This window comes from Notolabrus celidotus, chromosome 22 (genome assembly GCF_009762535.1).
Source record: "Notolabrus celidotus isolate fNotCel1 chromosome 22, fNotCel1.pri, whole genome shotgun sequence".
In the NCBI taxonomy this organism is placed as follows: domain Eukaryota; kingdom Metazoa; phylum Chordata; class Actinopteri; order Labriformes; family Labridae; genus Notolabrus; species Notolabrus celidotus.
Genome location: NC_048293.1, coordinates 6,973,990 through 7,001,506, shown reverse-complemented (window position 1 = coordinate 7,001,506; position 27,517 = coordinate 6,973,990). Strand labels below are relative to the sequence as shown.

Here is a 27,517-nt window from a genome sequence, read left to right as displayed (position 1 = left end):
TTACCACTTAATACCTTTAATATTGATAAAATTCTTCCTGTCGAAACAATCTGACATGGTTACAAACAGATTTCTTCTGTCATAATACAGTAAATCAGTTCCTTACCAGTAACACAAAAGTTGTAATCAATAACACTAGCAAATAATACAATATGATACAAAATTAAAGTTCACTATCGCTGAGTACATTGTCAAAAAAAATCTGCTTTCGGTTTAAAAACAAATACAACTTGCAAATTCTTGGCACTGATCAAGGCCAGATTAGAGTAATGAACGTAAACTCAGAGCCATGTCAGAAATATTCAATTACCCTCCCAGAACAAAAATATCACATTTCATATAGCAAAGTAATATATTTTGCACTTTGCTTCAAATAAATTATCTACAAGAATAACTTTTACTTCCCTGAAGTTCAGATATAGTGCATGCATTTAAAACATTTAATGAAAACATGTAGCAGGGATCATAACGTTTAGGATGAAGGAGAATAACTCGTACAGTCCTTCCTCCAAATAAAGAAATGACAGACTGAGGTGTAACTGAAGACAGTCTGCTTTGTTTTTCCACTCCTTATGCAAAACAGGATAATTAAGTTACTTAACCGTTAGTAGAATATAATTGGAAGTAAAGGCAGATTTTGACCAAGTAGTCACACTGTGGCACTTTTTAACAGTAACTGACATAATAACAGAGGAGGATTTGAAAAGTTTGAAATAAAAATCATGGAGAAAGAGCTTGTCGGGGGGTGAAATGTGGCCAGGCAGCAGAGGTAGAATCCGAGAGGTAGAGAGTGAGGTAGAGAGGACAGAGCAGCACTGAAGCTTTCCCACATTAAGGCCAAACTCTCCTCTCCTTTATCAACCCTTATACACAGCCATGATCAAGATAACCTATGACGAGTTAATCTTACAATAAACAACACTGAAGACAAGTTACTATAGGAGCAACAACATGCTCAAGTAATGGGTGCTTTTGAACAATGGTTGATTGCTGTATCTGCTGATTTGTTGAAAAAGTCAGAGTTTAAAAGCCGCCGGTGATGAGTTACAGGTTGATTGCTACAGAACAGTATGTGAGATAGAGACTCCTGATAAGAAGAGGGGTCAGTCTATAAATTAAAAAAAAGTACTTGGAGTAGAAATTGTGTTCTCTGGGCTGACACTTTCAGTTTAAGGTTACAAATTAGCTACCAATAAATGCAGTCAGAGGGTCAAAATGTCTTCAAATATTCTCTAAGAATACAAAACTTTTCAAGCTTCTAGAAGGAGAAAGCAATCTGGCAATAATACATGTACTTATATTGCACAAAGGAGAAATGCAATTACATTTAATTTGTACTAAAAAAATAAGTTGCTTCTCTTTTTGTCGACAAAGGCAGATGAGAAGCTTCTGAAGAATTAAGAGTTTGATTCAAATGCAATTTGCAATATCTATGGAGAGATAGAGTTTTAAAAAATAAATGACATGAGATTAACATTAAGTGGATTGTCTGTATTGCATGACATGTGTGTGCATGTGTGTGCGTGTGTGTGTGTGTGTGTGGGGGTGGTTTATTAGGTAGGTCTGATTTGTCCACACACCCATAAGAACAGGGTGCTATCTGAAGACCCCAACATTGATTGACAGTGCCACCTCTGGTTTCCTGGATTTGGTCGACCCACACTTCTTCTGTGATCCAGCACTGTCAGAGCCTGCAGCCTCTCCTCTGAAAATATAGACCATTTCAACATAAGCACTAACTGACACAGTGTTGATGTAGTACAGTACAGAAGTAATATTCAGTGTGGTTACAACATGATTGGCAACTATATTTTCCCTGCAGCTGTGTGTGTCAAAGTAAAGAAGTCCCACCCTTTCCTGTGTTCCTCTGCCTGCTCTCTGAGCATCTGCTGGCCCTGCTCGTCCTCCAGGGTGACAAAGTCTCTGTTATTGTCAACCAGTAGATTCTGGTGGAATAGAAATAACAGATTTAACACTTCTGGAATTAATCAAACAAAACAAAACAGCTTAAATCTTAAACAAACAAAGTCAAATAATACCTTAATGCCGACTGTGTCGCCATCTTTGAGATGAAATGGGGCCCCAAGTAATGATTCAGCCTTCTTCTTCTTCTTCTTCTTTGAAACCTGCTGGCTCTAAGAATAAAACAGGCGTACAACATATTAATAACTTGTAATGTGGCAGTGAGTTAGCACAGAATACAAAGAAGTCCCTTCATCAACTAAGACCGTTCTTTCTTCTTTTTACCCAGTTGGAGATTTCTTCCCAGGTGTGTTTGTCTGGCTGGTATTTAGCCAGCAGCAGAGAGTCGGGGGAGAGGCCGTAGTGTGCAGCCAAACATGTGCGTAGACAGCGCGGTGAAGAATCCCGGGATGCATCCCAAACTAGCTCCTCTGGAGGGTAGTAACACCTCTCCCCTGGTACTCCCATTTTAATGTTCAACAAGACTTCTTTAGAGCTTGGGAAGAGAAGAACAAAATTAACTTCACTGGAAAATAAAATGAGAAAAATAACATGGAGGGGTGTTAAAGATTATGCATCAATCAGAAGACTGATAAACCTTACCCAAGATCTTCTTCCTTTAGAAGCTGTTGTATACAAAGGTCTGCGCCACTGGATAGCTTCAATTTCCTGATTAGAAGGAAATGCATAAATAAGCAGAGACTCTTTATTTATTAATAATGAACATGATCTGAAGGGTACACCATGAAGCGATCATACAACATACAGTACCTGTGTTTATTTTGAGTAAGCTGGATCAACATAGTCTAAAACTCAAGGTAGAGGTATCAAGTGTAATGAAGCTGGTTATGAACTTTCACTGTTAACTCAGGCTTTCTGCTGAAGGCTCTGTGCACACTCACGAGAGGGTGCATTTAGAGCATTGTTTGAAGCTCTTTCTGTACTGTGATTTAGCCAGGTCAGAAAACAGTCAGCTTTGTGAGACAGACACTGGGTTTAGGCCCCACAGACACGGCTTTGCCCTCTAATTTCGCTTTGTGGTACACCCCACTGGTGGCCTTCAAAGTGTTTATACCTGAGTGTTTGTTGTTGCCCTCTGAGGATACGTGCCAGCCTCTGTCCATCAAGCTGCCACACACGCATGAACCCAGTGGTTGGTATACACACATCCTGAAGTGCAGACAGAGTCAACACCTGATGCAGAAAAAAAAGTAGGGCAATGTTGGTTTAAGCATGAAACATCCCAAATCACCTGATTGAAGTTCCTCTACAGAAGGAAAGAGGAGTTTTAGATGATGATTTAACAACTACAGACAACCCTCAACTCCTGCTTTGATTTACAAATAACCTGGGTACACTACCTGAGTCTTCAGATCCTCAAGAGTGGCCTCATCTGATATCTCAACCTCTCCAACACTCTTCAGAAGAGATGAGTGTGAATCACCTGGAGTTGCAACTTCCAGCATTTCTTCCTCAGCGTGGCCATTGTTGGTGAGTTTAGAATCTGCCGAGTTGTTTCTGGGATCCAGGTACAGCCACACATTCAGCTTGAGAAAGCCCTGACAGGAAAAAAAACACAGACAACAAGGAGCTAACAACAAAAGGTACAGTTAGAGTACATGAAGGAATCATGTGTTAGCCAAAACTAAAACATAGTCTGTTCAAAATTACATACAGTCCAGGGGTCTCATAAATGTTACGTACACTTTTAGAAAGAACTTAGTATGGATTCTACAGCTCTATGTCAGCCTTAACCTAACCAAAGGTCTGTCTGTGCACAGCTGAGAAGTGGTATCCTTCCTCTGGCATTTGAAACAAGTCGCTTCTACTCGATACCAGAGGAGGATAGAAAGTGTTCTCATTGATCTGGGAGAGGTTGAAAATGTAATGCATTTCAATCTATTGCCCACTATAACTCTGAGATGCTAGCTTTTCTGCAACATGGCAGGTCAAAGTGTGGTGTGGTGAGGTGTAACATTGGATAACTTTTTGGTCATGGTTTGACATGTACTTTATGCAAATGTTCTTTCTTTTCCTCCTTATGCTGTTGCTCTTTTTTGTTTTGTTTTCTAGAGTTTCTGAGTGCTGGGCTGGGCACCACTCTGATGCAAAACACATTGAAAAAAATAAACGACTACTACTTGTACTTCATCAGGGTTCCCACTCTTTTCCAGAGATCATTTTCCAGGACATTTTCATTGATGATCAAGCTGGTATGGCCGTCTAAATTTAGTTCCTAATTTAGTTCCTAAATAGTCTAATATGTTCCTCTCAGTGGAAGTCTACATTGAAAGACATGTAGTCTATGGCTATCAATGAAATCATCTCTTACATTCTTAAAAATGATGGCAAATTGATAATAGAATAATGCAACCACAGATGCACAGCACTTCACTATTAGTGCAACCAAGTATCAATGATGGGCAACATCTCAGCTTTCTCTTTTCTCAAAAAATATAAAATGAGTTAAGAAAAAAACAAAAGAGCCAGCAAAGGAATCAGGAAGCTGCCTTACTGAAATAAATAAATAATAATAATAATGATCACAGGATCAGTGCATTAATGACATAAATAGAACTGAATGACAAAAATGGCCTCAAATGTTTCTCAACTCAACTCAAATTCAAAATATACCTGCTTAATCTTGATATTCATCCTGCTAAGTGGTCGATATAAAACAAAGCAATGTCCCGTTTTTTTATTTGAGATACCGTAAACTCTGAAAAAATCACACCGGTGTGAAGACGCACTCTGTATTTGAAGATCTCTCAGAGGTTTAAAAAAATGTAAACTGTCTTCCTGCATGGCGATGTCTATTTATGATCAGCGATGTCTACAACGTGGAGTTTCTGTTCAGCTGTGTCGCTCTTTTTGATCCATTTGTTTTCACTATCGGGAGTTTGCACTCCTACTAGCTACAGCAGGGGTTCTCAAACTTTTTGGAGCCAGGGACCCCTTACAGGTGAGAAAATTGTCCATGGCCCCCTCATAATTGTAACACAGATTAAGCACATTAGTGATGTGTCATGATCAAAAGCTGTGGCTCTGAGAGCCGATGCTTTATAGTGAATCAGAAGAGCCGGCTCGCATCAAGAGAGAGATGACTCCCAGTTTTTCCCTTTCGCTGCTTAGCTCTCACAGTGCTCAACCCCAGCTCTGCTCACAGCAGAACTTTGTTTTGATTGGTCAGCATGGCGGCCATGCGGCCAATCACAAGTGAGGATATAGGATGCAGGTTCTGGTTCGGTTATGGTTGGGTTTGCTTTGGTTTGGTTCTGTTAGAATGAGTTTATTTCTTGTTCTGGTTCTGTTTGCTTGAGTTGTTTCTGTTTACTTCAGTTGGTTCTGGTTCTGTTTGCTTGAGTTTGGTTCTGGTTCGGTTCTGGTTCGGTTCTGGTACAGTTCTGGTAAGGTTCTGGTACCTGGTTCAGTTCTGTTCTGGGTCTGTTCTGGTACGGTTCTGGTTCAGTTCTGGAACAGTTCTGGTAAGGTTCTGGTATTTGGTTTGGTAAGGTTCTGGTTCTGTTCTGGTACTGTTCTGGTACGGTTCTGGTATGGTTCTGACTCAGTTCGGTTCGGTTCTGGTTCGTTTCGGGTTCAGTTCTGGAACGGTTCTGGTTCGGTTCTGGTTGGGTTTATTTGGGTTTGGTTCTGGTTCTGTTATAATGAGTTTGGTTCTTGTTCTGTTTGCTTGAGTTCAGTTCTGGTTCGGTTCAGTTCTGGTTCTGTTCCGGGGCCGGTTCCGGTGCGTTTCTTGTATGGTTCTGGTTTGGTTCTGGTTCGGTTCTAGTTCAGTTCTTGACGGTTCTGGTTCGGTTCTGGTTCGGGACTGGTTCGGGACTGGTTTGGTTTGCTTGGGTTTGGTTCTGGTTCTGTTTGAATGAGTTTGGTTCTGGTTCTTGTTCTGTTTTCTTGAGTTGTTTCTGTTTCTGTGTACTTGAGTTGGTTCTGAATGTGTTTGCTTGAGTTTGGTTCTGGTTCTGTTTGCTCGAGTTTGGTTCTGGTTCTGTTTGCTTGAGTTCGGTTCTGGTACAGTTCTGGTAAGGTTCTGGTACCGGGTTCAGTTCTGTTCTGGTGTGGTTCTGGTATGGTTCTGGTTCGGTTCTAGTATAGTTCTAATTTGGTTCGGTACCTAATCATAACCCTAACCGTAACCCTAACCCTAATCCTAACCCTAACCCTAACCCTAATCCTAACCCTAATCCTAACCCTAATCACAACCCTAACCCTAATCACAACCCCAACCCTAACCCTAATCACAACCCTAACCATAATCACAACCCAAACCCTAATCACAACCCTAACCCTAATCACAACCCTAACCCTAATGACAACCCTAACCCTAACCCTAATCCTAACCCTAATCACAACCCTAACCCTAACCCTAATCCTAACCCTAATCACAACCCTAACCCTAATCACAACCCTAACCCTAACCCTAATCCTAACCCTAATCACAACCCTAACCCTAACCCTTATCATAACCCTAACCCTAACCCTAATCCTACCCCTAATCACAATCCTAACCCTAACCCTAATCATAACCCTAATCACAACCCTAACCCTAATCCTAACCCTAACCACAACCCTAACCCTAACCCTAATCATAACCCTAACCCTAACCCTAATCCTAACCCTAATCACAACCCTAATCATAACCCTAACCCTAATCACAACCCTAACCCTAATCACAACCCTAACCCTAACCCTAATCCTAACCCTAATCACAACCCTAACCCTAATCACAACCCTAACCCTAACCCTAATCCTAACCCTAATCATAACCCTAACCCTAACCCTAACCCTTATCATAACCCTAACCCTAATCACAACCCTAACCCTAACCCTAATCCTAACCCTAATCACAACCCTAACCCTTATCATAACCCTAACCCTAACCCTAATCCTACCCCTAATCACAATCCTAACCCTAACCCTAATCATAACCCTAATCACAACCCTAACCCTAACCCTAACCCTAATCCTAACCCTAACCGCAACCCTAACCCTAATCATAACCCTAACCCTAACCCTAATCCTAACCCTAATCACAACCCTAACCCTAACCCTAATCATAACCCTAACCCTAATCACAACCCTAACCCTAACCCTAATCCTAACCCTAATCACAACCCTAACCCTAATCACAACCCTAACCCTAACCCTAATCCTAACCCTAATCACAACCCTAACCCTAACCCTAATCATAACCCTAATCACAACCCTAACCCTAACCCTAATCCTAACCCTAATCACAACCCTAACCCTAACCCTAATCATAACCCTAACCCTAATCACAACCCTAACCCTAACCCTAATCCTAACCCTAACCCTAATCCTAAACCTAATCACAACCCTAACCCTAATCACAACCCTAACCCTAATCAGAACCCTAACCCTAGGGATCAGGGTGAGAATGGTTTTGTAAAACAATAAATGCACAAAATTGGTCAATTATAAGGCTTCTCATAAAAACACAGTACGTAAAAGGGTTTTCAACACAAACCATTAGTTTTTGCAAAGTTAAGGTAAAATATACGGCTAAAAAAGATCCTAAATTAAGAGCCGTTCAGGAGTCTTCTTTGGGAGCTGTTAAAAGAGACGACTTTCTGAAAAGACCCATCACCAAAGCACATGCTTACTACCATTTGCACTCTTAGTTGCCCTTTGAACTATTTGCATTGTAAAACGTATCAATGAAAACTTCAGACCTGTACCATAGTGATTAACAGATAACACTTCAATTTGAATCAAGTAAATCCCACTTGTATACTTTAAAACAGAGGGTCATTTCATTCCTTGTGGACTCAACATGACAACATTTATACTTTTCAAGTAATTCATCTTAAACGCTTTCAGAAAATTAACAGTAGCAAGACTCGCATATCCCTTTGAGCCACCAAATGGTATCATAACAATGGTGTATATGCTGTTTTGTAATGACACAGCACAATTTTATAATTTATTAGAAATGTATTCAAATTATTTCACGGACCCCCACGCTATGGTTCGTGGACCCCCAGGGGTCCCAGGACCCCACTTTGAGAACAACTGAGCTAGAGTACGGTAATTGAGCTCTCAGCCTGCAGAGAAAGTTGTGAGGCACAGACCCCCAAGCTCTCTGCCCGACTCCACTGGTCACACTATAACATAAATATAAGACTCTTTGAATCAAAAGAGCACTCTACAACCATAAAACTAGACAATATACGCCCGTTTTCTGTGACTGCATGATTATGAAGTGAAGGAGAAAAGATGTGAAAAAAGTTCTGCAGTGTCGCTCTCTTTTCCAGCACAGCGTGCACTTAACTTTCAATGAATGGGGATGTGTTTTGTTAATAGGGTCAGGTCAAACGCAGCCATGTTGAAATAATTTTCCAGGACTGGTCAACTGTTTTCCAGGTTTTCCAGGACGCATGGGTAGCCTGATTATGATAGATTTCCAGAAAAATCAAAACACTGAATTACCTTCGGAGGCAGCTGTCCTTCTGTGACGACTAATGTGTCTCCATTGCTGAGCTTCACTTCTGACAGAGAAGCCTCCTGAGAGCAGAAGGTTATTGTTAGCATGTGCATCAAAGATATCAACTAAAAGAAAAATGGAAATGGACCCATCAAGATTTCCATTTTTAAAGTTTTTGGGGCATTTTTGCCTTTAATGACAGGACAGCTGAAGAGAGACAGAAAATGTGGGGAGTAGAGAGTGGGGGAAGACATGTAGCAAATGGTCAACCGGCCGGGAGTCGGACCGGCGACTTTTGCGACAAGGACTGTAGCCTCTAGATGTGAGGCGCTTAAACCACTAGGCCTCCAGCGCCCCAACATATATAATTCAGAATGTAAATGCTTTGCAAAGACAACCTCATTTGCAAACACATCCACTATGGAAGACAAATGTTTATAATTGCCTGATTGAAATGGAAGATAAAAAATGTTTCTATCACTTTCATTTAAAAAATAAAGAACAAATAAAGCACAACCAATTATGGGATGCCAACAAGAAAATGCCTCTCCTGTTTGATTGAAGTATGAGATATTTTTCACACCACAGTCAGTCGTTTACCTCATCCATAAGTGGCTCGCCAACCTCCTCACACCAATCCAGCCTCCTCAAGTGCCAAAAAGTACCTGCAAAAAAAAATATTAACAGTAATGACAAGATATTTTACAACAGTTAAAAAAAAATCTGTTGGATTTTATGCTGCCTGAAGCAAAAATATTTTTTGGGTAGAGTAACACTTGATGGAAGTTTCTATAGGAAAACATATGAAACAGAAGGTTTACCATCAAGTCCAACAGCATCCAGCATTGCCTTCAGACACTGCAAATGACAATAATTACAAAAGTATACATGTGTATTTTTCGCACTAGTTTGAAGTGGTTCACACAATAAGTACATGAGAACTGACTTCCTTACCTCTTTGACAGTACAGGTATTCTCTACAATTATGTCCATCTCCATGCCAGCAGAGGGCGCTGCACCCACAGAGAAGTGCAAGAAAAGCTGTGAAGCAGAGAGAAAACCGAGACATCAATCAAGAATCTCCAACTCTCACAAGTCTAGTTGTTTTTCAATGCAGGACAGAAAAGGTGCTTCAAGGTTCTGTACCATTCACCTTTGCAGCTGCAAGTACAAAGGATTGAAGCTTTCAAATAAAAAGACACACCTGTGATGCCTTGGGGGCTTTTCCCGGACACAGAGTCAGCGTGGTCATGAGTCGCACCCCTGCATCCCGAACACTCACTTCCTCACACACTGTCAGGTAAACCGAGGTGAAACAACACAAATGGATTTTGTAAAGGTGCTCTCTAACTTCAAAGTTAAATGATGAGAAGAAACATTACAGGCAAGGAGGATTACCTTTTAAACATTTATGAGGGGGCAGCATGAAGGAATGCTTAATATTTAGGTAAAATGAGGGGGAATTCCAGCACCATTAAAATCACCTGCAGATAGAAAATGACACATTACCTGGAGAGAGGAGTTTCCCTGTGCAGTCCACCTGTCTCAGACAGTACTCTGCACCTGGTCAGCCAGAAAAAAACAGCAGATTTAAAGATGTGTGTTTTATGAAAAAAACCTTGTAAACCTTGCATATAGTATACAGATATGAGCATATAATATGGTTATCTGAACATTTGCACAGATCAAAAATATTACTTAGGTGTGTAAGGAGCCCATTTCAGCGTCAGGTATAAGGATATTACTGTCTTTTCAAATGTTTTAAACTATCCTTTAAGTTGTAGTAGTAGTGTTAAAACCAGATGTATCTGTGAGGTAATGTTTAATTTATTCTCACAGATGGGTCTGATCCTCCTCACGTTTTCAATTACTTCCTTTATAAAGGAACCTGACCTGATTAAAGTGAAGCCATCAAACCTGTTTATCTAATACTGGGTGGGTTTCAGCACTGTTAGGGTTCCTGTGGTAAAGATGGCTGCCAAAGGAAATCATTTGAAGACATACAGTATGTTAAACACTGAGTAGCTTGCCTGGCTGTAGCTGAAGCTCTTCTATGGCCCTCTGTTTCACCTCTGATAGCAGCTGAAAAAGACACAATAGGGTTACAGAGATGCTTAAATGGAGTTGCGATGAAAAAAGAAAGTATATCAGACAAACAAACACAAGGGAACAATAACTACCAACCATGTTTCCTGTAGCAGGAACCTTGATCTTCCGCCTCTCCTCCTCTTTCTCTCCATCTCCATCTCCATCTCCTTCAAGTGGTCGAAACTCTACCTGGAGCCAGCGGCAGTCAGACGGTGTAGTCACAGTGACGACGTCTCCGTTCAGAGTGAACATGCTAAATAAGAAGACACGAGTAAAACACACACCTTAAGAAAATAACATGTACAAACATTAAGGAGGATTTTTACCTGCAGTCAAAGGACTGTGGCTCCAGCACCAACAGCGCGTCTCCATCCTTCAGCGATAGCTCCTTCAGTGTTCGTTGCATGTCATCAGGGGGGAACACCCTCCAACCACTTGCCCCTCCTCCCTCTCCTGACCCCTGTTCTCCTTTCTTGGTTCCCTTATGCTCCTGACACAGAACACTCTCCTTTGGCTCCCCAAGAGCCTCTTTCACCTCCCCGAGAGTCACAGCACCTGCAAACCCTCTCGCCTCCCTTTTCAGTCCTGGCCCTCCGTTTTCAAAGCCTCCTGTTGGCTCCTCACACTCGACCCCGTCCTCTACCTGTAGATCCCCGTCTTCCCCCAAAAAGGGACGGACTACAGTTAGCAGGACTGGCTCCCACTCTGCTCCCGTTAGGATAGTCGCACCACACACCTGAGGAGTACACAAGTCAGCCATTTGAGATTTAGCGGGTAGACCAGGTTACAAAGAATGGCAGAAAAATGCCCTCATGGAGGAAGCAAAACAGGCCTTACAGCGCCAGTACAACATTCATATTTTCCTAATTTTAATGGAGACTTGCAAGCAAAACAAGTGACTACTGACGTTCTAAAAACACTACATGGAGAAAAGAATTGTGTCAGTATATTTTTCCACAGTATTAGTTGTTCATGCTATGTAGTGTCATGTATAATAAAAAAAAAAGGTTATTATTTCAGGAAATGTATTTAATTTGCATTTCTACTAGGGTTTCCAGCATCAACATGTTAATTGCGATGTGATTACGGTCAAAGATAATGGGTTATTCGATTAATCATTTGCTATTTTGTCCCTTTCAGCGCACCGTACTTAAACAACTGCTGAGTCCTCCTGCTTCCTTCTGCCGCTGTGATGGAAAGTAACAACACCATGGCGCTTTTGAACAGCCAATTCACTTTTAATAAAACTCCAAGAGGGCTCAGTTTACAAATCAAAAGTAATATGCCCTTTGTGCCACACACAATTAAAACATCATCAAAGTACTTTGAGTCTGAGCTACCACCTATGAGCTAAGTACTTTGAAGCTGTCTCCTAACTCTGAGTCATGGTTTCAGACCGCACCAGTGAAGCAGTGCAGCATATATTTGAATAAACAATCAAGATTGTGAAGTACACTTCATGAATTAATTTGATTCCTAAATCAAGACACTGATAAGAATTGCTTTACTTTGTTAATACGGACTGGAAAACTATTTAAATATGTAAAATAATCGAATATTAAACATAATGAAAAATGTGATTAATCGCGAATAACAACTGAAATTCAGCGATTAACCACGATAAATCTTTATTTTTAATAGCAGTTAAAAATAAGAATCATTTCGCAGCCCTAAATTTCAGTAATTTGTCTCCTTCATCTGTGTCTTTCTCCCTTGGATTTGCTGACTGGAAGCTTTGTGGTGGTATGTTCTCAAAAAGGCTAAACATGAAAAGTTTGTCCAGTTAAAACGGTTTGGATTATCTGATGTGAAATGCTTGTTCTAGAACTTTTCCCAGAAAAAAATGCAAGAGATTTAGGATAGGAATACTTAAAATACTTAAATACTTGAAAAACAAACTGGTAAACCTCTCACCTCTCTGCCGTTCCACACAAACAGATCAGAGTTTGAAGTAATGCCTGCACTGTACAAGGAGACACTGTCATCTGCAAAGAGAAGCACAACAAGAATGTAGTTACTAAATTGGAATACTTCTATCCTCTTAGAATATTTTACATTCTTGTGACCCACCTGTAATAGTGTTGTAGAGGTGCAGACCAGCAGGGAGACTCTTGGCCACAGTCAGAGCCATATCCCCTTCCCAGAGTTCCTGCATCTATAAAAACAAAAAGGCACATACAGGTATGTAATACAAAGCAGCTTGTCTTGACCACTCATTAGTTACAAAAACATGAGCTGTTGATGCTAATTTACCTGATAAATAGTCAACCGAAGATCTCCCACAGTTTTTCTTCGATCGAAACTCAGAGTTGTGCTTCCATTCTGCTCTTGTTTGATTGGTTGCAGGGCTCCATTTTCAAGTCTGTAACTGTGTGCTAAGTGGAGACGGAGTTCTATTGTGTTATTGGTGGCGTCAAACTCCTCACTGTAGAAGAAAAGAGGTTGACTGGTGTTAATGCTGCATGTTAACCAATGTATGTGACATCCTTGATGATGTAGGACTCTTTAGATGCTTATTGTAATATGTGAGTCAGACCTTACTAAACATAAAAAATATAATTTCTGTACCGTGCCTGCTGCAGTTTTCTGTTTTCCTCCTGAGCCATTTGGATGAGGTGAAGAGGAACTTTGTATTGAGGGTTATTCAGAGCTAGAAATGTAGAAACAAAGAAGACATTTTAATTGATATACAAGTCTAACCAACTGCTGAACTTAAAATAACTCATTAATGACAAAGTCAAACTGATTTATTGAACCAGTGTGCAATTTACATTCTTCAGTTTTCTTCCTAATTTCTTTCTCTTTTCCATTAGAAATACAAAACATGGTGTCTGTTACCTTCACAGGGCCTGTGCAGCTGTGTTTTTCTGTAGAACAGCATGTACGCGCTCTCTTTGCCCTGGAACTGCTTCTCTATGTCAGACTCCCTGATGGAGGTGACCGAGGAGTCGTTGAGGTCAAACCAGTGGCTACCCTGCTGACACACAAGAAGGATACACCGTGAGAAAAAAAGACAGCAAAGTAATTACAACATATGCTCCAGAATCCATGCTGAAGAAATAGTGAGTTGGCGTATTTTGCCTTAAAAAATGTTTTAGAGTTTAACTATTATTAAATACGATTGTTGTTTAAATACCTCTAGTTCAGGCTCGGGCCTCTCGTCTAGTCCTGGCTGCTCAGAGTCTGAGGCCAGTGAAGGGTCAGAGTTCACGATCTGCTCTGCTGGGCTGCAGGGCTCAGTCACAGGACTTGGTGGGTTTGCTTTTAGTGCCACTCGAGTACCGCCAGACACCAACATGAAAACATCATTGTGGGACTGAAGGAACTAAACCGAAAGAGAAAAAGTAGATGACAATTATTAATGTAACAAACAAGGCAAAAGGCAAATTTCCTTTTAATCATAAGAGCGAAAAAAGACATAAGGACTCCAGAAATACCTTTCCTATGGGACCATAGTGTTTTCTGAATTTCTTGCTCCAGGATGAACCGATCTTATCCATGAGTTTCTGTCCCAGCTGGTCCAACAGGACACTCTTGGATGGCTCCTAGTGTACAGAGAGGGAACAGCACTTTACTAGAATTCAAACACTGACTCAGCAATGAAATAGAATAAATCTTTATTGTCCACTGGGGTAGAAAAAACAAGATAGAAACTGGATCAAGTTTCAAGAGGCTCTTAAGTATGCTGCAAATACCTGTGCAATAATAGCAGTGAGGACAGATAAAGGGTCATCCTCTTGTAGTTTTGGCTCACACGCTTCCTTCACCTTCTCCTTGGCTTTCTTCTGAGTCTTGGGTTTGCATTCGTCCTCCTGATGAAGACACACAAGTGATGATGTCTATCATAATACACAACTTCAAAAGCTAGGTCACAGCTGAAAATATGAAATTAAAATTGTCTCTTTACTCACCGACGGCTCCCATTGGCCAAGCTGGTCAATGTCCCTGATGTAAGCATGGTAGTGGCCTCCATAACAGCCACCTTTGTGGATAATAACAGAGAACAGCTCATAGGTGAAATCAGAGTCATCCCCATCACCCTGTAAGAGAGAAGCACAAATAAGTTCAAGTGTGCAAGACATCCTTTTGCAACAAAAATGTCCTAGATAAAGAAAATCAAAACAGTCAGACGTTCAGGTACCTGTTCACAAAATGGCCGTAGGTTGATGGTCAGAGGGAAACCGTAGCGCCCCGTCTCCTTGTACCGCTCACATTTGGTGAAGTCAAAGCTGAATCTCAGCAGAGACATGGTCATGAACGGAGGGAGTTTCTTCAGCTTGGCAGACTGAATAAAGCAAGATCAGTGGAGTTCATCTTTAATGTTAATGAGATTTTTTGTTACATGTCTAGTTTTAATGTAGGATTCAAAAAGGGTCACAAATGAAAAGCTTACTGGTTTAAAGCCTTTTTGTTATTGTGTCTGACAGCTGGCACTCACCTTAGCAGCAGTGACCAGCCTGTCGCAACCTGCACAGCGGTACAGGTTATTGCCCTCAAACAGCTCCTCCTCCACAAACATGTTCCATAAAGCCTCCTCCAGGCTGGACACGCCACAAACACACACCGTCAGGTCCAAGAAATCCTCCTGAAAGAGAGACATATAAAAAGATGTCATTGGTCTTATTGAAATAACTTCTCAAAAGGTCAATGAGGAAGTTGTTTCAATTAATGATAGCTGTGGATGTGAAGTAAGCTGTAGTCAGAATCTGACTGAACCTAACTTACCTGCATCAGATTAGTTATAGTTATATATGCTTTTTTTTCCCTTGAGCTATCATCAGCCAAAGTAAGCTTGCCAGCTCTAATTTAGCTGTGCTCCATAGTCCTGACATTGACTTTTGGTGATTTTAGCTCACAAAGTATACCAGCAGCTTGCTATTTTACAAGCAAGATGAGCCAGGGAGTTTTGCTGCATTTGGGGGGATACTCATAGACTATATAAAACATGGAGGTAGTCTCAGTGACTTCACTCGTCAGTTTCTGAATTGCGGTTTTGAGGCCAAACAATGGTTGTGGCCATATTGGAAATGCTCACTCAATCTAACTTTCAGTCAGACAAAGAAGTGGAACTGAGGCAGGTCATAAGCCTCCAAGTTAACATCTTAATTTACCAACTGTACATACAATGTTTTTTGTACTTGCTACACATAGTGGCTTTAAGAGACAGTCTAACTGAATCTTATCGCAACAAAGGCAACCATGTATCTCTGCCTTTGTTTAATGAAAATAATTCACAACTTAACAGGAAAAGCAGGTCAGAAAAACACTGCACACATGGACACACCTGTCTCTGGCTGACGTTGCCACACTCTTTGCAGTCAATGCTGTTGACGATCGTCCCATGGTACAGACGGTGGATAAGTGTACTTCCAGAGGTGCCCACAAGAGAGTGCTCCAATGCACTGAACAGAATCCTGTTCAACTCCTGCACATCATGCTGGTTTGTTCCCTGAAATACAACAGAATGGATCAAGTTACACACAAAGCTTGCCCCACTGTATGTACAAATAGAATTTGATACAACCTTTACGACATATTGAATAGCGTACTGCTTATGTCATTATTATAGATACTTCCATGACCTAATGCAGAATTAAACACGACGTGCACAAATGTATGTCTATAAACTTGACTGAAAGAACGAAACAGTTCGTGAAAATTGTTCTATGAACATTTCTATGATTTTTTTCAACATTGTCTGCATGTTTTTATTCTTTTTCCAGCTTTTGCAACCTCCTAACTTCTGCAGGGCAATGTATTGTGGGACTAAAGTGTCACCACTCCTGAATTCAAGTGGATTTTTAATGAGACTTTAAAGAGTCACTTAATAATCACAATCACACATATGCTGCGTATGTTTTCAACACTTGTCTGTCAATTTGATCTTGCCTGGTTTGGACTTCAGTAACTCAGTCCATTGTGATACTTTTGTGAATCTGGTTCAAGTTTGATTGCTTTACTGTAAGTGCAGCCTTGACCTGGAAAAGGTGGCTATGGATGCCCTTAGGCCAATTCTATGACTTTCTCTTCCTGTTCTCCTTCTTCTTGTGTTTATTTTGCATGACAGCAGCTGGCATGCTTCCAGATGAAATGTAATTCCAGTTGAGTTACTTAGGCCTGACCTGACCACAGTTAGAAATCATGTTTGAAAATGCTAGAATGCTTTTACGGATATGACTGGAAGATAAATCAATCACTGGAATGAGAAGTGTAACACGAGCCTTTGCCCTGCCTTCATAGAGATAGTGGACACAGACCTCGCTGCTGTTCCAGCCAAAGCTGTCAGTAAGGTTGGCTGTGGAGGCACTTTGCTGGTCCACCAGCAGCAGACTGGCAAAAAGTCTCTGCAGCTCCAGTGGGATCACTCTGACCTGAGGAAAATACGAAAGAAGCTCATTACACATTATAGAAACATAAATATCTAACTTTATCTGTGATTAGAGCTGCAGTGCTGGCACTTACTTTGGCCTCTGGTTTCTCTTTGTCTTCCAGGCATCCTAATTCTTCAGATCCCAAACTGAACAGCTCTTCTGCAAAGACACACAATAAATACGGACATGAAAATCATAGGAAAACGTTGTGTAAAACATAATTCTCATGCAAATCTAAGGCAGAGTAAGCTGAGCTCACCTCTGAACTCTGGGGTGAACAGCAGGGTCTGAAGGAGGGAGTTGAGGTAACAGGTGCCCCCCTGGTTCTTGATGCCGCACAGATTGCTTCGACCCCTGGGTGGAGGTGGCTCATCTCCCACCTTTGTAACTCTCCCCCTGGAGGGATTCGCAGAGAAGTCTTCCTCCTCCTCTTCCTCGAAAAGATTCCCAAACATGTCGTAAGAGTTATTTACTCCGTGCTATCTCAGTTTGGCTGGGACTCTCTCTCGTGGTAAATAAGCGGGGGTTAGCAAGACCGATGTGCCCTCTTGCTATCTCATCTTGGTCTTCCCAAGTTCTCTATTGACAATGGCAGGGCTGACTCTGAAATAAGATGACTTCACAGGGCTGAACATAGCGACAATTACCTAAAACGTATGCGATTGACTCGCACCAATGTTGTTTAGCTAGCTCGGCACGCTAACAAAAGGAAACCAAAGACAGCCCGACACCAATAAGCAGCTTGACAGCTCAGCGAAAATGAGAGAGAGAAATCAGGCTGTTGTTAACAATAACGATATTGACACAGTGAATGGAGAAAATGGCGCCAACCAACCAATGTTTGGATTTATTTTTTACTCGAAGTAGCCCCAGGAACCAGCTCTTTCTTCGTCGGACTGTCTCAAAACGGCAAAAAACCGAAACGTAAATAAAAATACCGTCGGGGAACAGTGGGCAGCCATGTTTCTTGATGGCAGGAAAAAGTGAGCGGTGCATTGTGGTACTTGTAGTATCCTATTCGTTTAACACACACCCTCGAAACTAAAATTACTTTACATATTTTCATTATTCGGCCGGTATTTCGTTTGTGTCGCTTATTTATATTTAAATAGTTTTCTAGCACATTATGAAACAGGTATACGAAATATCAGTACAAGTATACTTACAGAATTGCAAATATAGAACTACATTTCCGACAAGTCTAGGCTAGAAGTCATGGGACCTGTAGTCTTCAAGTACCAACATGTTGCACTGCCATGAGTGTTGATCTTATACAGTCTATGGCAGGGGTTCCCAAAGTGCGATACACAAATGGGGGGGGGGTCTTGAGATGTCTCCCAGAATGTTTTTTATAAGTTATCTAAAAATAGTACATTTTACACATTATATTAAAAAATTTTGGCAAAAATAGTAGCTAAATTTGAAATAAAACCTTGAAAATAGAAAATGTGATGAGTCTGCCTTCTGAAGAGTTCACTAACTCACTAACTCATTAGAGTTAGTGAGCAGTTAATTATCAAAAGCATCAGTAGCAGTAGGTTAATTCATAATAGCACAGGAAACACAGCCACTTGCTCATATTGGTAGGCTAATTTCTGCAGACCAGCTAAATTCACTTGCCTGGGCACTGCCGAGGTGCCCTTGAGCAAGGCACCGAACCCCCAACTGCTCAGGGTGCGCTGTTTGACGGCAGTATCCTCACTCTGACATCTCTCCCTAAGCATGTTCACTGCATGTGTGTGCATTTGTATGTATATACCAAAAAAAAAACTGTATTTGTAGCATGTCCAAAAATAGCATGAGTGAAAAAATTGAATTTCCCCCCTGGGGATTAATAAAGTACCTTTCTTTCTAAAATGAAAATGAAGCCACATTAAATCACTTGGAGAGATAGTGGGGGTCACAAGTCTTTTGCACCTAAATTTTGGGGGTTGTGGCCTGAAATGTTTGGGAACCCCTGGTCTATGGTGTTGATAAGCCAAAAAAAGATTTGGAATGGAAACTTGTGTATTATTTTCCTCCTGGGTATATCTGCAACTAGTGTTGTTACAAAAAAATCTGTAAATGAACATAGCTGAAGGTTCACCAATTTACAAACAAAAATAAGTCTGGTTTATTGACAATTCAATAATTTACTATCACTACTTTGTGACCTAATTCATACAGTCAGAGGCAAAAAAATGAACAAGCAGAATTTGAGAACACATTGGATAAATGAAATGCTTAACCGTTTTTAAAATGTTCAGAAATCTCACAGTCTTTCTTCAATTCTGTCACACGGTGCACATAAATAGTTGAAGATGTATTCCGAAAAAAATGCATGCAATTTTAGCTGAAATTTGAGGTACATTGTGTTCAACATAGCACTGCTGCTTGAAACTGTGGGTTAGCTGCATGTGGTGCTAATGTTAATATGAGATTACAGCCAATAACTTAAGACAATTAAATGTTTTCTTCATTACACAACTTAACTGTTACATTTTGTATGAAAATGTGTTCAAATTTTTGAAAAAAAATTGTAATTCAAATGCAGTTCCAGTAAGCTAATATTGCTATATCTGGGCTAGAATTGTAAACTTAAAATATTCTTGTAATTGTGGAGACCCTCCTCTAGTTTTGAAAACCATCAAATTCCTACAAACACTCTGACTGTATTCTAACTGCAAACACAATTTGAAAAAACACTTGGACACACTCACACATTTTCAACTCTGTTATTTCAAATATTTTCTGACACTTAAATGCACAAATAAATACAGTACACAAAGCCAAAGGCATTCTCTTATTGTTGCCTAGTAGGTTTTCAGCTTGAACACTTTGGAGAGAGGAGCTTTGGCACTAGAGTAGATCAGATATGATTCTCCTTTGGAACTGAAAAATTCCCAGTCACTGCAACCAATCGTTGGGAGCCAATGGACAGGAACAAAGCCTTCATATCCCTGCCACCTGAAATCAAACAGAGAAAAGGAACCAAATCAGAGTTATTTGCATATGCTCAACATAGGTTCCAAAATTAGCTGACAGCTCTTTCCTGTGTCCTAATTTCTTAGTTTATCTACACATGTTATAAGTGCTGGTTTGCTTTCACCTGTCAGGAAAATAAATCTATATTACAACAGTGTACATGTATGTCTCTCAGGGGGTTTAAGCTCTAAGTTATCAATCAGAATGCATGAGTTATTTGACGCTGGGAGGAGTGTTGTTGAAAATATGAGTACCTGTACAGAATGCTGTTGAGAGAGTAGGATTCTCCATTGAAGGAGTTAGCGACAACCAGAAAATATTCCTCCCCGAGGCTAAAGAACTCCCAGTCCACTGCACTGCATAGACAAAAATATGTATGTGGTGATGACAATGACAGGTGATTACACAGGAAGCATTCTTATAACATGAGTGTATGAATGTGCACCTGGTATATTCTATAGTGTTATTATGCACATCTGTACCTATAGGTGACAATATCCTGGAAGCGGATAAACACCTGCCCATTCATGTCCAGTTCGTAGATGGTGGAGTTGATGGCATACTGGCTTGGGCCGTTTCCTTGGAGTCTGTGTCCGTTTGCAACAACCAAGAAGACTCGACTGCCAATCTGAAACATTTCCCAGTCTGTGGCACAGAACGTCTAGAATGACAGTGAGAGAGGAACCATCCTTAAGGTGGGTGGGAGTATAAAGTGTATCAAGTCCTTAAATACAATTTTGAGCTACTCTAGCTTCTTCCCACCCTCCAGAGACACACTTGTCAGGTTAATTTGTTACTCTGAATTGCCCTTAGGTGATAAGTGGTCAATTATGCATTTTAATTGTAATAAATGCTGTTGTTTATGTTAGCTCCATGTTGAGCAGCCACATTAAAACAGTAAAAGCTGCTTACATGTTGCTCCATGTGGATCTAAAATCAGCTGAAAGGGACATTTTTTGTTAAGGGGACTCCTACTTTTGGGTATTTTTGTGTATACTTAGTTCCTTCTGTGTCTTCAGTAGGTTTAATGACACTGGACATTGTTTTATTGGTGTGAGGTTTGTGTCTAATTACTTCTTCGACCATTTCTTGCTCAAAGTAACAAGCAAAGAGTTTTTTTGTAGAAAAAAGAGCCCAGCTTGTGTTTCTTCTCTCCTTTCTGGCTTATTTTATATGATTAATTCCAAACTGCCCCCAGGTGTTGTGAAAAAAATCCTCACATCCAGCTGTGGAGTTCCCCTAAATCTTCTTATGGTTTCTCATGTGACTATCAATGTGTCAACACTCCTGCCTCAACTGTGTCTACATTCAAATATACGGTTCACTATCAGTTACGTGTCAGAGCATTGCTATCGCTCGAGTAAATCATGGCAAACCACAAGCTCTATTTTTGGCCCTATCTTCAATGTTCCTTACGTCCCATTTCTCTTTCATTACCCCTTTATCTTTCTGGTTTGTATCCCCTTCCTTCTGTGTGTGCAGACTAAATGTTTTTTTCATACTCACTGCAGAGATATAGATCTCATCAGAGGAAATCAAACTCGAGCTAGGGAGATGATGAATGGCAGGGAAATCATGCAGAAAATGCAACATGTAAGTGCTCAAGGCCAAATTTCCACCCATGCTCAAACATCTCTCAGGTTTACTCTGCGTTCAGGTAAGTATGTTTTTTTACATGACTGACATGACATTCCCTTCACAATTAAATGTTCTTTTTGTGTTCAACAGATACCTTAACTGTCTGGAACACCTGAAAGCTCCCGTTGACCCAAACGTAGATGACAGAGTCGACAGATGTGGTCACTCCATCAAAGGCATTTGCAACCACCAGAAAATGGTACGGTCCCACTGTGAAAAACTCCCAGTCGTACGCTCCTGAGGTCGGCAGCATCTGGTGAACCCCAAAGGACTTTGTCAACTTGTTCCATTTGTAAATCACGCTGTCTATAGTGTGATTGTTATCACCTAGGAGACAAACCAGGTGGAGCGGGAGTCAACAGGACGTTTTAATATTTTTCTGATTTCATGCCAGGAATTTATGACGTTGATCGGCAGTTATTTCATTGATGTTTAGTTATTACCTTTTCTGTGATTGGCCACAGCAAGATAAGTTTGCTGGTTGATGTTAAAGGCCTCCCAGTCCCGAGCACAGTGGGTCTGCAGAGTCAGAAACTGCACAAACTTCTTTCTTCTTTTGCTCCACTTGTAAATCACAGAGAAGTCAGTCTCTGATTCTTTGTTAAAATGCTTGTCCGGCCCTCCTCCAGAGTTAGACACCACTAGGTATATCTAAGTTGCAAAACACATGTAACATCAGTGCTTCAAACTGTTAAGACCAGATCATTTATTATACTCCATCTCTTCCTTTCTGTCATACCTTTTTTCCAATGCTGAATTGTCTCCACGCCAGAGCTTCATACGTGCTAATGTTCTGGTAGAGCTGGAAACCTGTGTGAGTCCACAGATACACAGCAGATCCGGAGGCTGGTGACCGATGAGCCATAGCAGCCATCAGGCCTGTGCCAGGTACCTGGAACACCTGGAGCGAGATAGAGAACCAAAAACTATTAAACATTGCCCCCTTATGGACAGCTATATTGGTTAGAAAAGGTAACAACAGGATGTTGAGCAGCACAAGATCTCATACAACATTGTACGAACGTAAGGAACATTTATTCTGCTAATCCAGGAGAGAACGCCGCTGAAGCCAGATCTGTAAATAGAGCTGTCAATCAAAAGATCACTTCCCCTCTTTCTGGCATCAATTAACTAATTAAAAAATAATTTCAACATTTGATCGTCAATAAGATTGATAAGAACTAACTGTCATGAAAGAAAGTGTGTACGAAAAAAGTTTGTTTGGCCCATGTCCCATCTGTTAGAATGGTGGTGGCAGGCTTAATAACCTTAATTTCAGCCAATCACCAGGGGCTTTAAATATTTTGGCTTTGCTTCTGAGGAGCTGTCATGCCATTCATCTTTTATACAGTCTTTTGTTGAAAAAAGAAGTACAGCGGTATAGACGTCTGTGAGTAGATAACCAACCCACACCCTTCTGCCTCTAAAAGACCAAGATGGCAGCCAAATTTCCAAACTAGAACGCCAACCAGTGGTTGCTGCCACACTGGCCTTTTCAGTACAGTATGACCACTTGTCCAGCTGAATTTCTCCTTTTTACTGTATTGCTATTATTTTGTAACCCCTTGATGGGTTTTAATACCAATGAATGTGTATTTTTAAACAAGGTTAGGGGATACCTCTATGTCATGTGTCTCTGAGCTGGTGGTGAGGACCTGGTGTTCCAACACATAGTCCAGTCGTTTATGATCTGAGTAGAGAAATGAGGATTCTGTCAATGTCAAACCTAAACTTCTGATCAACTTGCAACAAGGAGATGACTGGAAGTTCGATTCTTACCCTCTAGCACTGCAATCCACACTGATCCATCACAGAGGTAGAGGCCTTTCTTGAGTGGATTGAACCACAGCTGACCTTGTAACTGCTCTGAGCACGACCGCTGCAGCCCCACAGACACTCGTTCTTCTGTTTCTGATCACAACACAGACAAGAAGATGATCAAAGACAAAAGGAAGCAGAATGACACACATATATAAAAGCTGATGTTATGTTGTGCTTCATGTTGAATGAAATTAAAGTACTTGTCTTCAAGTTACCATAGGAAGTCACATGGTTGTCACCTTTACTCTCTATTACAGGCAGGTCTAAGAGAAGTGGTGGCACCGACAGCTCTGCTAGTTGAGGGTCAGAAGAAGGGCAGACATAGTGTGTGGCATCTGAGCCTGGTACCAAAACCAGCTGTCTCAGAAGACCCTGTACTCAGAGAAGAAAAAGACTGAAGGTTAAAAAGAGATCCCTGATAAGGAGTTCATTCTTTTAAGAATAATTAGAGACAAGCAAGTAAAAATCTTACTGAATACAAGCCTTTCCATCTCCCTCGACTGCCAATGTGGAATCTGGCTCCCTGAATGTTGAGGGCTGAGGGGAAAGGCCTTGAGGGAGCACTGTTTGCAATAAAAGACATAATTATTGCTAATAGCAGAGATGGGTTATTTTCCATCAATGAATGAATTAAAGTATCTGTAATTAAAGTAGTCTCCTCCATGCTCCTGTTCGTAGGACTGAGGTAGGAATTCTATTATAAAGGGCTGATATTTCTCCCTTCTGTGTGCCAGAGGGAGTTTCCACTAAAAACCATCTATCACATACTGTCAGGACACTCTAATATGGCTGCAGGGTGTGAGCAGATTTGGAGCAGTGCCATTGTATTGTGGTGACGGATCTACTACCCCTCAAGGGGACACAGCTTGAACAGGAAGAGAGGATTGAACGAGGCAGACTGTGTTTCCACCCAAGCGAACACAGAAAGAACAAAAACAGGAATGTATGCACTTACATTTCTAGAGGTGAGTTACAGTCCACGGTGAGCCTCACGTGTTGGCTACTAACGGCTAAAACCATAGTGTGCCACTGGTTATCCGCCAGTCGGGCTCCTCCAAACACTGAGTGCTCTGTGACCCCTCCATGACCTTTGTAAACAAAGTGCAGACGTTTCCTCGAGAACCTCAGTCCCAGGATGATCTGTCCGCGTTCCTCATTACTCTTCTCTGGCCGCTTGTTCTCCTCTCCATACTGCTGGCTGTCTTCATGCCTTTCTGAAATATTTGCTTTGTCGTTTGTCACCTCTTGTTTCTTGACTCTTTTTGACTCAATCAGGGAAAAGATGTATTCATTTCCCTGAAAAGCAAACATGAAACACTCTTACATACTTTGTATTTGGCAAAGAATGAAAGAAATGAAAAACATTGAATTAAGAGTTGTAATAAAGTACAATCAAGATTTTGTAAATCATCAGATCAATTTGCCACACTGACAACTTTTCTTCAATGTTGAGTAAATAGTCATCATTATTTCTGTACTAATAGAATCAATTAATCCTCTGCTTGAAACAGAGTTTTATGACTGTCATATTTGTAATCTTTACTCAAGTTATAATTCTGAGTGTTTCCTCTATCAGTGGGATTCAGTGTAAAAGGTTTTTGACAAATACAGACGCTCACCTTGGTAGCAATGCGAGGGACTTTTAGTGTCACCACAAAGGAGAACTCTTTGGGGAAGAGGTCACAGTCAACCAGCAGCTGAGAGGAGGGAAAGCTCATGGAGGGATGAGGGCTTGAGAGTTGCACTCCCCTCACCCCTTCAGCCTGCTTCAGGTGCACCCCGGGTACCAGCCGGGAGGGGTCCCTCTCCAGGACAAAGGAAAGAAGATCCAGGGGGAGCAGATCTGCAGGCAACATAAAATACAGGGTGGCTGTTCAGCTGTTTTTAATTCAGATGTTCAGACACTATGAACCAGTGGCTCCAAACCAAGAGTGGTCTCAAAAGAAATCCCTGGAGGCCTGAGATCACTTGATTAAAGATAATATACAAAACACTTCTGCTTCTTTCTGCAGTTTTCCGTAATCAGAAGAAGAAGACATACTTTCTCAAACCCCGGAGGAGAAATTCAGTTTTACACTCTTACATTGATCATGCTACACATATAGGTCAGAAAAAAACACCTTAACAAACAAGGTCCTATGAACATGTAATAATAGAAGGATGTCAAAGTAAGGCCGCACAAGGACGAGCACCCCATACAGACTGGGGTTTGGTGCCTTGATCCAGAGCACATTTTGCCCAAGAAGTGCACTGGCACCCCTACAGCAACCAGTCCTAGTTCTTCTAGATCTGCATCTGGACTGAATCGTCAATCCTCTGGTTCCCAAGATAAGTCCTTCTGGGCTGAGCTATAGGTGCACTGCCACCCTCTGACATAGAATGTCCTATATGGGATTGAACCTACAACATTGCCATTATCAGTACTGTCACATGAGGTCTTGGAATCAAATAATGATACAAAGTCTGGTAGTTCTGCACATTTTGGGGTTCAAATGATTCTTCTTTACTTTCACACTGTTACATTACATTGTCAAATATTGTGCTTTTTGCTTCAATAGAGCAATATGACAGCTTTAGTTATATTCACTGCACAAATAAATGTTGTTGCAAATCTGTATCTGTAGCAGATAATTCGATATGATGCTTTTTTTGCAGATTGAAGTCAATACAGAGGAAAGGAATTGGAGTATGGTTGCTGGGTTAAGGTTCCAGCTTGTATAATGCGTAAATGTCTACTTCTTGTCGTCATCTTTGAAATTCTGCACATTTTATAAATTAAATTAAATTAAATTAAATTAAATTGAATCACATTACATTGCATTAAATTAAATTTAATGACATTTTGTTTTATTTATCTTATTTTATTTGAATGTATTTGTACAAATTTAAGATTTAGATGAATCAAGTAGTTTGATAGGAATTTCTTACCAATTTCTCAAACGACAACAAAAGTAAAAGGCAGCCTCCAAACCGATGCAACAGTATTAATTACCTAATTATTGTTCTGAACCTATAGATGAACAGTGAAGAGGACACTTTTCTGACCCTGCATACCCCCTCTTTTACATTTCATAGCCCACTGAAAGTATTGGCCACGCTTGCATACTTTTACTCACAGAAAACATTTTGAACACAACATAGGACTCATACTCACAATGGAGTACTTTAATGTGTGGAAAGAGTATTTCCTCAATTAAGGAACCGAAACACACACGTTAACACTGCTTACAGGTTAACGTGTAACATCTAAAACCAAGGGGTTAAAGAAGCATAGTTTTGGTTTTGGGAGCACACAAGTTTATACGGTTGGCAACAGCAGCTATAAACAAATAAATCAATAAATGCTGTAGCCCTGCCCCCCCTGCTGTGTGAGAAGAAGGCCCAGGGTGGAGTTTGAGCTATAGGGGTTTTAAGGAGGGGTTGTTATAAAGAAAGACACCCTTTTTAAATTTATGGAATTGAAATACTGCTAACTCCAAAAATGATGAGACATTAAATTAATATGCACCCGGTTCACTCTGATATTCTGATGTGTATAGAAATGTTGTGAAACTCGAACCACATTCAATGTCTGTACTTGTTTGTGGAAGTCAATTTAAGTTAATACTGCACGCAATACTGCACGCATAAACACTCCCACTGCACTTTAAGCAGACACAGACAGTTGGAATTATCCAAAAGAATTTTAGCTGGAGGGGTTTCCCAGGTTTTCAGATGACACCGTAAACCATTCACAGAATAATCATTAACTGAACATCACATGTGCTGCTGTGAGTTGATGAATTAAACTGTAAGAGCTGAGGTTCAGATGGATAAAAAAGAATAACATGCAAACTTACCTGCACAGTGTCTCCATGTGTCCGTGGTGGTGGCAATGACCTTTAACCCCAGGAGGAAGAACAGCGCCAAAATGAGGGATGACATCACAAAAAATCCTGTTGAGATCAGTTTCCAGCTGGTACAAATGTCTCCATGTTAAAGGTAAATCTGTGTGCACTGCTACTTTTAAGTGACAAGAGACACAAGACAACTTTGCATTTTTACTTTCTGAAACAAGAAATCATTTTTTTTTATCTTCTAACTGCAAGAAAATGTCAAAGCAGCACCCCGATGACCTAAAAGTAACTTGTACCGGGATAGTAGAAGCAGACAGTCCCTGAGCATCTGTGTTTAGAGAAGAGTCCATTCATCAGTGTGGAGAATCCTGCAC

The 27,517-nt window shown here is 40.8% G+C and overlaps 2 protein-coding genes and 1 long non-coding RNA gene across 6 annotated transcripts; 1 reads left to right on the top strand and 2 right to left on the bottom strand.

Moving 5' to 3' along the window:
• usp40 (ubiquitin specific peptidase 40) lies at positions 1 to 17,950 on the bottom strand. 2 transcript variants are annotated; one of them, XM_034675353.1, is made up of 31 exons: positions 17,144 to 17,950; positions 16,976 to 17,043; positions 16,771 to 16,884; positions 15,798 to 15,962; positions 14,952 to 15,098; positions 14,655 to 14,798; positions 14,425 to 14,553; positions 14,209 to 14,325; positions 13,951 to 14,058; positions 13,650 to 13,838; positions 13,352 to 13,487; positions 13,082 to 13,163; positions 12,767 to 12,938; positions 12,584 to 12,668; positions 12,428 to 12,498; positions 10,840 to 11,249; positions 10,610 to 10,766; positions 10,456 to 10,507; positions 9,935 to 9,988; positions 9,630 to 9,718; positions 9,380 to 9,466; positions 9,247 to 9,283; positions 9,026 to 9,090; positions 8,431 to 8,505; positions 3,324 to 3,521; positions 3,038 to 3,156; positions 2,566 to 2,631; positions 2,248 to 2,458; positions 2,040 to 2,135; positions 1,852 to 1,946; positions 1 to 1,705 (listed from the first exon to the last, which is right to left on the bottom strand). In XM_034675353.1, exons 1-31 carry the CDS (start codon positions 17,337 to 17,339, stop codon positions 1,597 to 1,599), a joined length of 3,843 nt encoding a protein of 1,280 aa, XP_034531244.1. In that variant the 5' UTR covers positions 17,340 to 17,950; the 3' UTR covers positions 1 to 1,596. The 2 variants fall into 2 exon arrangements, with proteins under 2 accessions (XP_034531244.1, XP_034531243.1); XM_034675352.1 differs by having other exon boundaries at positions 13,352 to 13,490; positions 17,144 to 17,876.
• LOC117806420 lies at positions 17,189 to 23,629 on the top strand. Its single transcript, XR_004629666.1, has 4 exons — positions 17,189 to 17,342; positions 20,384 to 20,543; positions 21,360 to 21,441; positions 21,577 to 23,629. It is a non-coding gene; the product is annotated as an uncharacterized LOC117806420 (long non-coding RNA).
• On the bottom strand, positions 19,585 to 27,517 carry LOC117806415 (thrombospondin-type laminin G domain and EAR repeat-containing protein-like). Of its 3 annotated transcripts, none has more exons than XM_034675354.1 (14): positions 27,440 to 27,517; positions 27,147 to 27,186; positions 24,927 to 25,150; positions 24,263 to 24,603; positions 23,780 to 23,870; positions 23,523 to 23,679; positions 23,266 to 23,397; positions 23,106 to 23,176; positions 22,226 to 22,387; positions 21,930 to 22,137; positions 21,581 to 21,813; positions 20,331 to 20,509; positions 20,103 to 20,204; positions 19,585 to 19,830 (listed from the first exon to the last, which is right to left on the bottom strand). In XM_034675354.1, exons 1-14 carry the CDS (start codon positions 27,491 to 27,493, stop codon positions 19,677 to 19,679), a joined length of 2,148 nt encoding a protein of 715 aa, XP_034531245.1. In that variant the 5' UTR covers positions 27,494 to 27,517; the 3' UTR covers positions 19,585 to 19,676. The 3 variants fall into 3 exon arrangements, with proteins under 3 accessions (XP_034531245.1, XP_034531247.1, XP_034531246.1); XM_034675356.1 differs by having other exon boundaries at positions 23,547 to 23,679; XM_034675355.1 differs by having other exon boundaries at positions 27,147 to 27,242; positions 27,440 to 27,485.

What these genes read in the sequence shown, in the direction of transcription:
- usp40 (XM_034675352.1), bottom strand. Translation starts at nt 17,339, where the DNA reads ATGTTTGGGAATCTTTTCGAGGAAGAGGAGGAGGAAGACTTCTCTGCG. An exon ending in TCACTGCTATTATTGCACAG is followed by an intron (nt 14,059 to 14,208) that starts GTATTTGCAGCA and finishes TCTGTACACTAG; the next exon opens with GAGCCATCCAAGAGTGTCCT. An exon ending in TTCCTGCTACAGGAAACATG is followed by an intron (nt 10,508 to 10,609) that starts GTTGGTAGTTAT and finishes TGTCTTTTTCAG; the next exon opens with CTGCTATCAGAGGTGAAACA.
- LOC117806415 (XM_034675354.1), bottom strand. Translation starts at nt 27,493, where the DNA reads ATGGACTCTTCTCTAAACACAGATGCTCAGGGACTGTCTGCTTCTACT. An exon ending in TGTAACTCACCTCTAGAAAT is followed by an intron (nt 23,871 to 24,262) that starts GTAAGTGCATAC and finishes TATTGCAAACAG; the next exon opens with TGCTCCCTCAAGGCCTTTCC. An exon ending in GTGGATTGCAGTGCTAGAGG is followed by an intron (nt 23,177 to 23,265) that starts GTAAGAATCGAA and finishes TTCTCTACTCAG; the next exon opens with ATCATAAACGACTGGACTAT.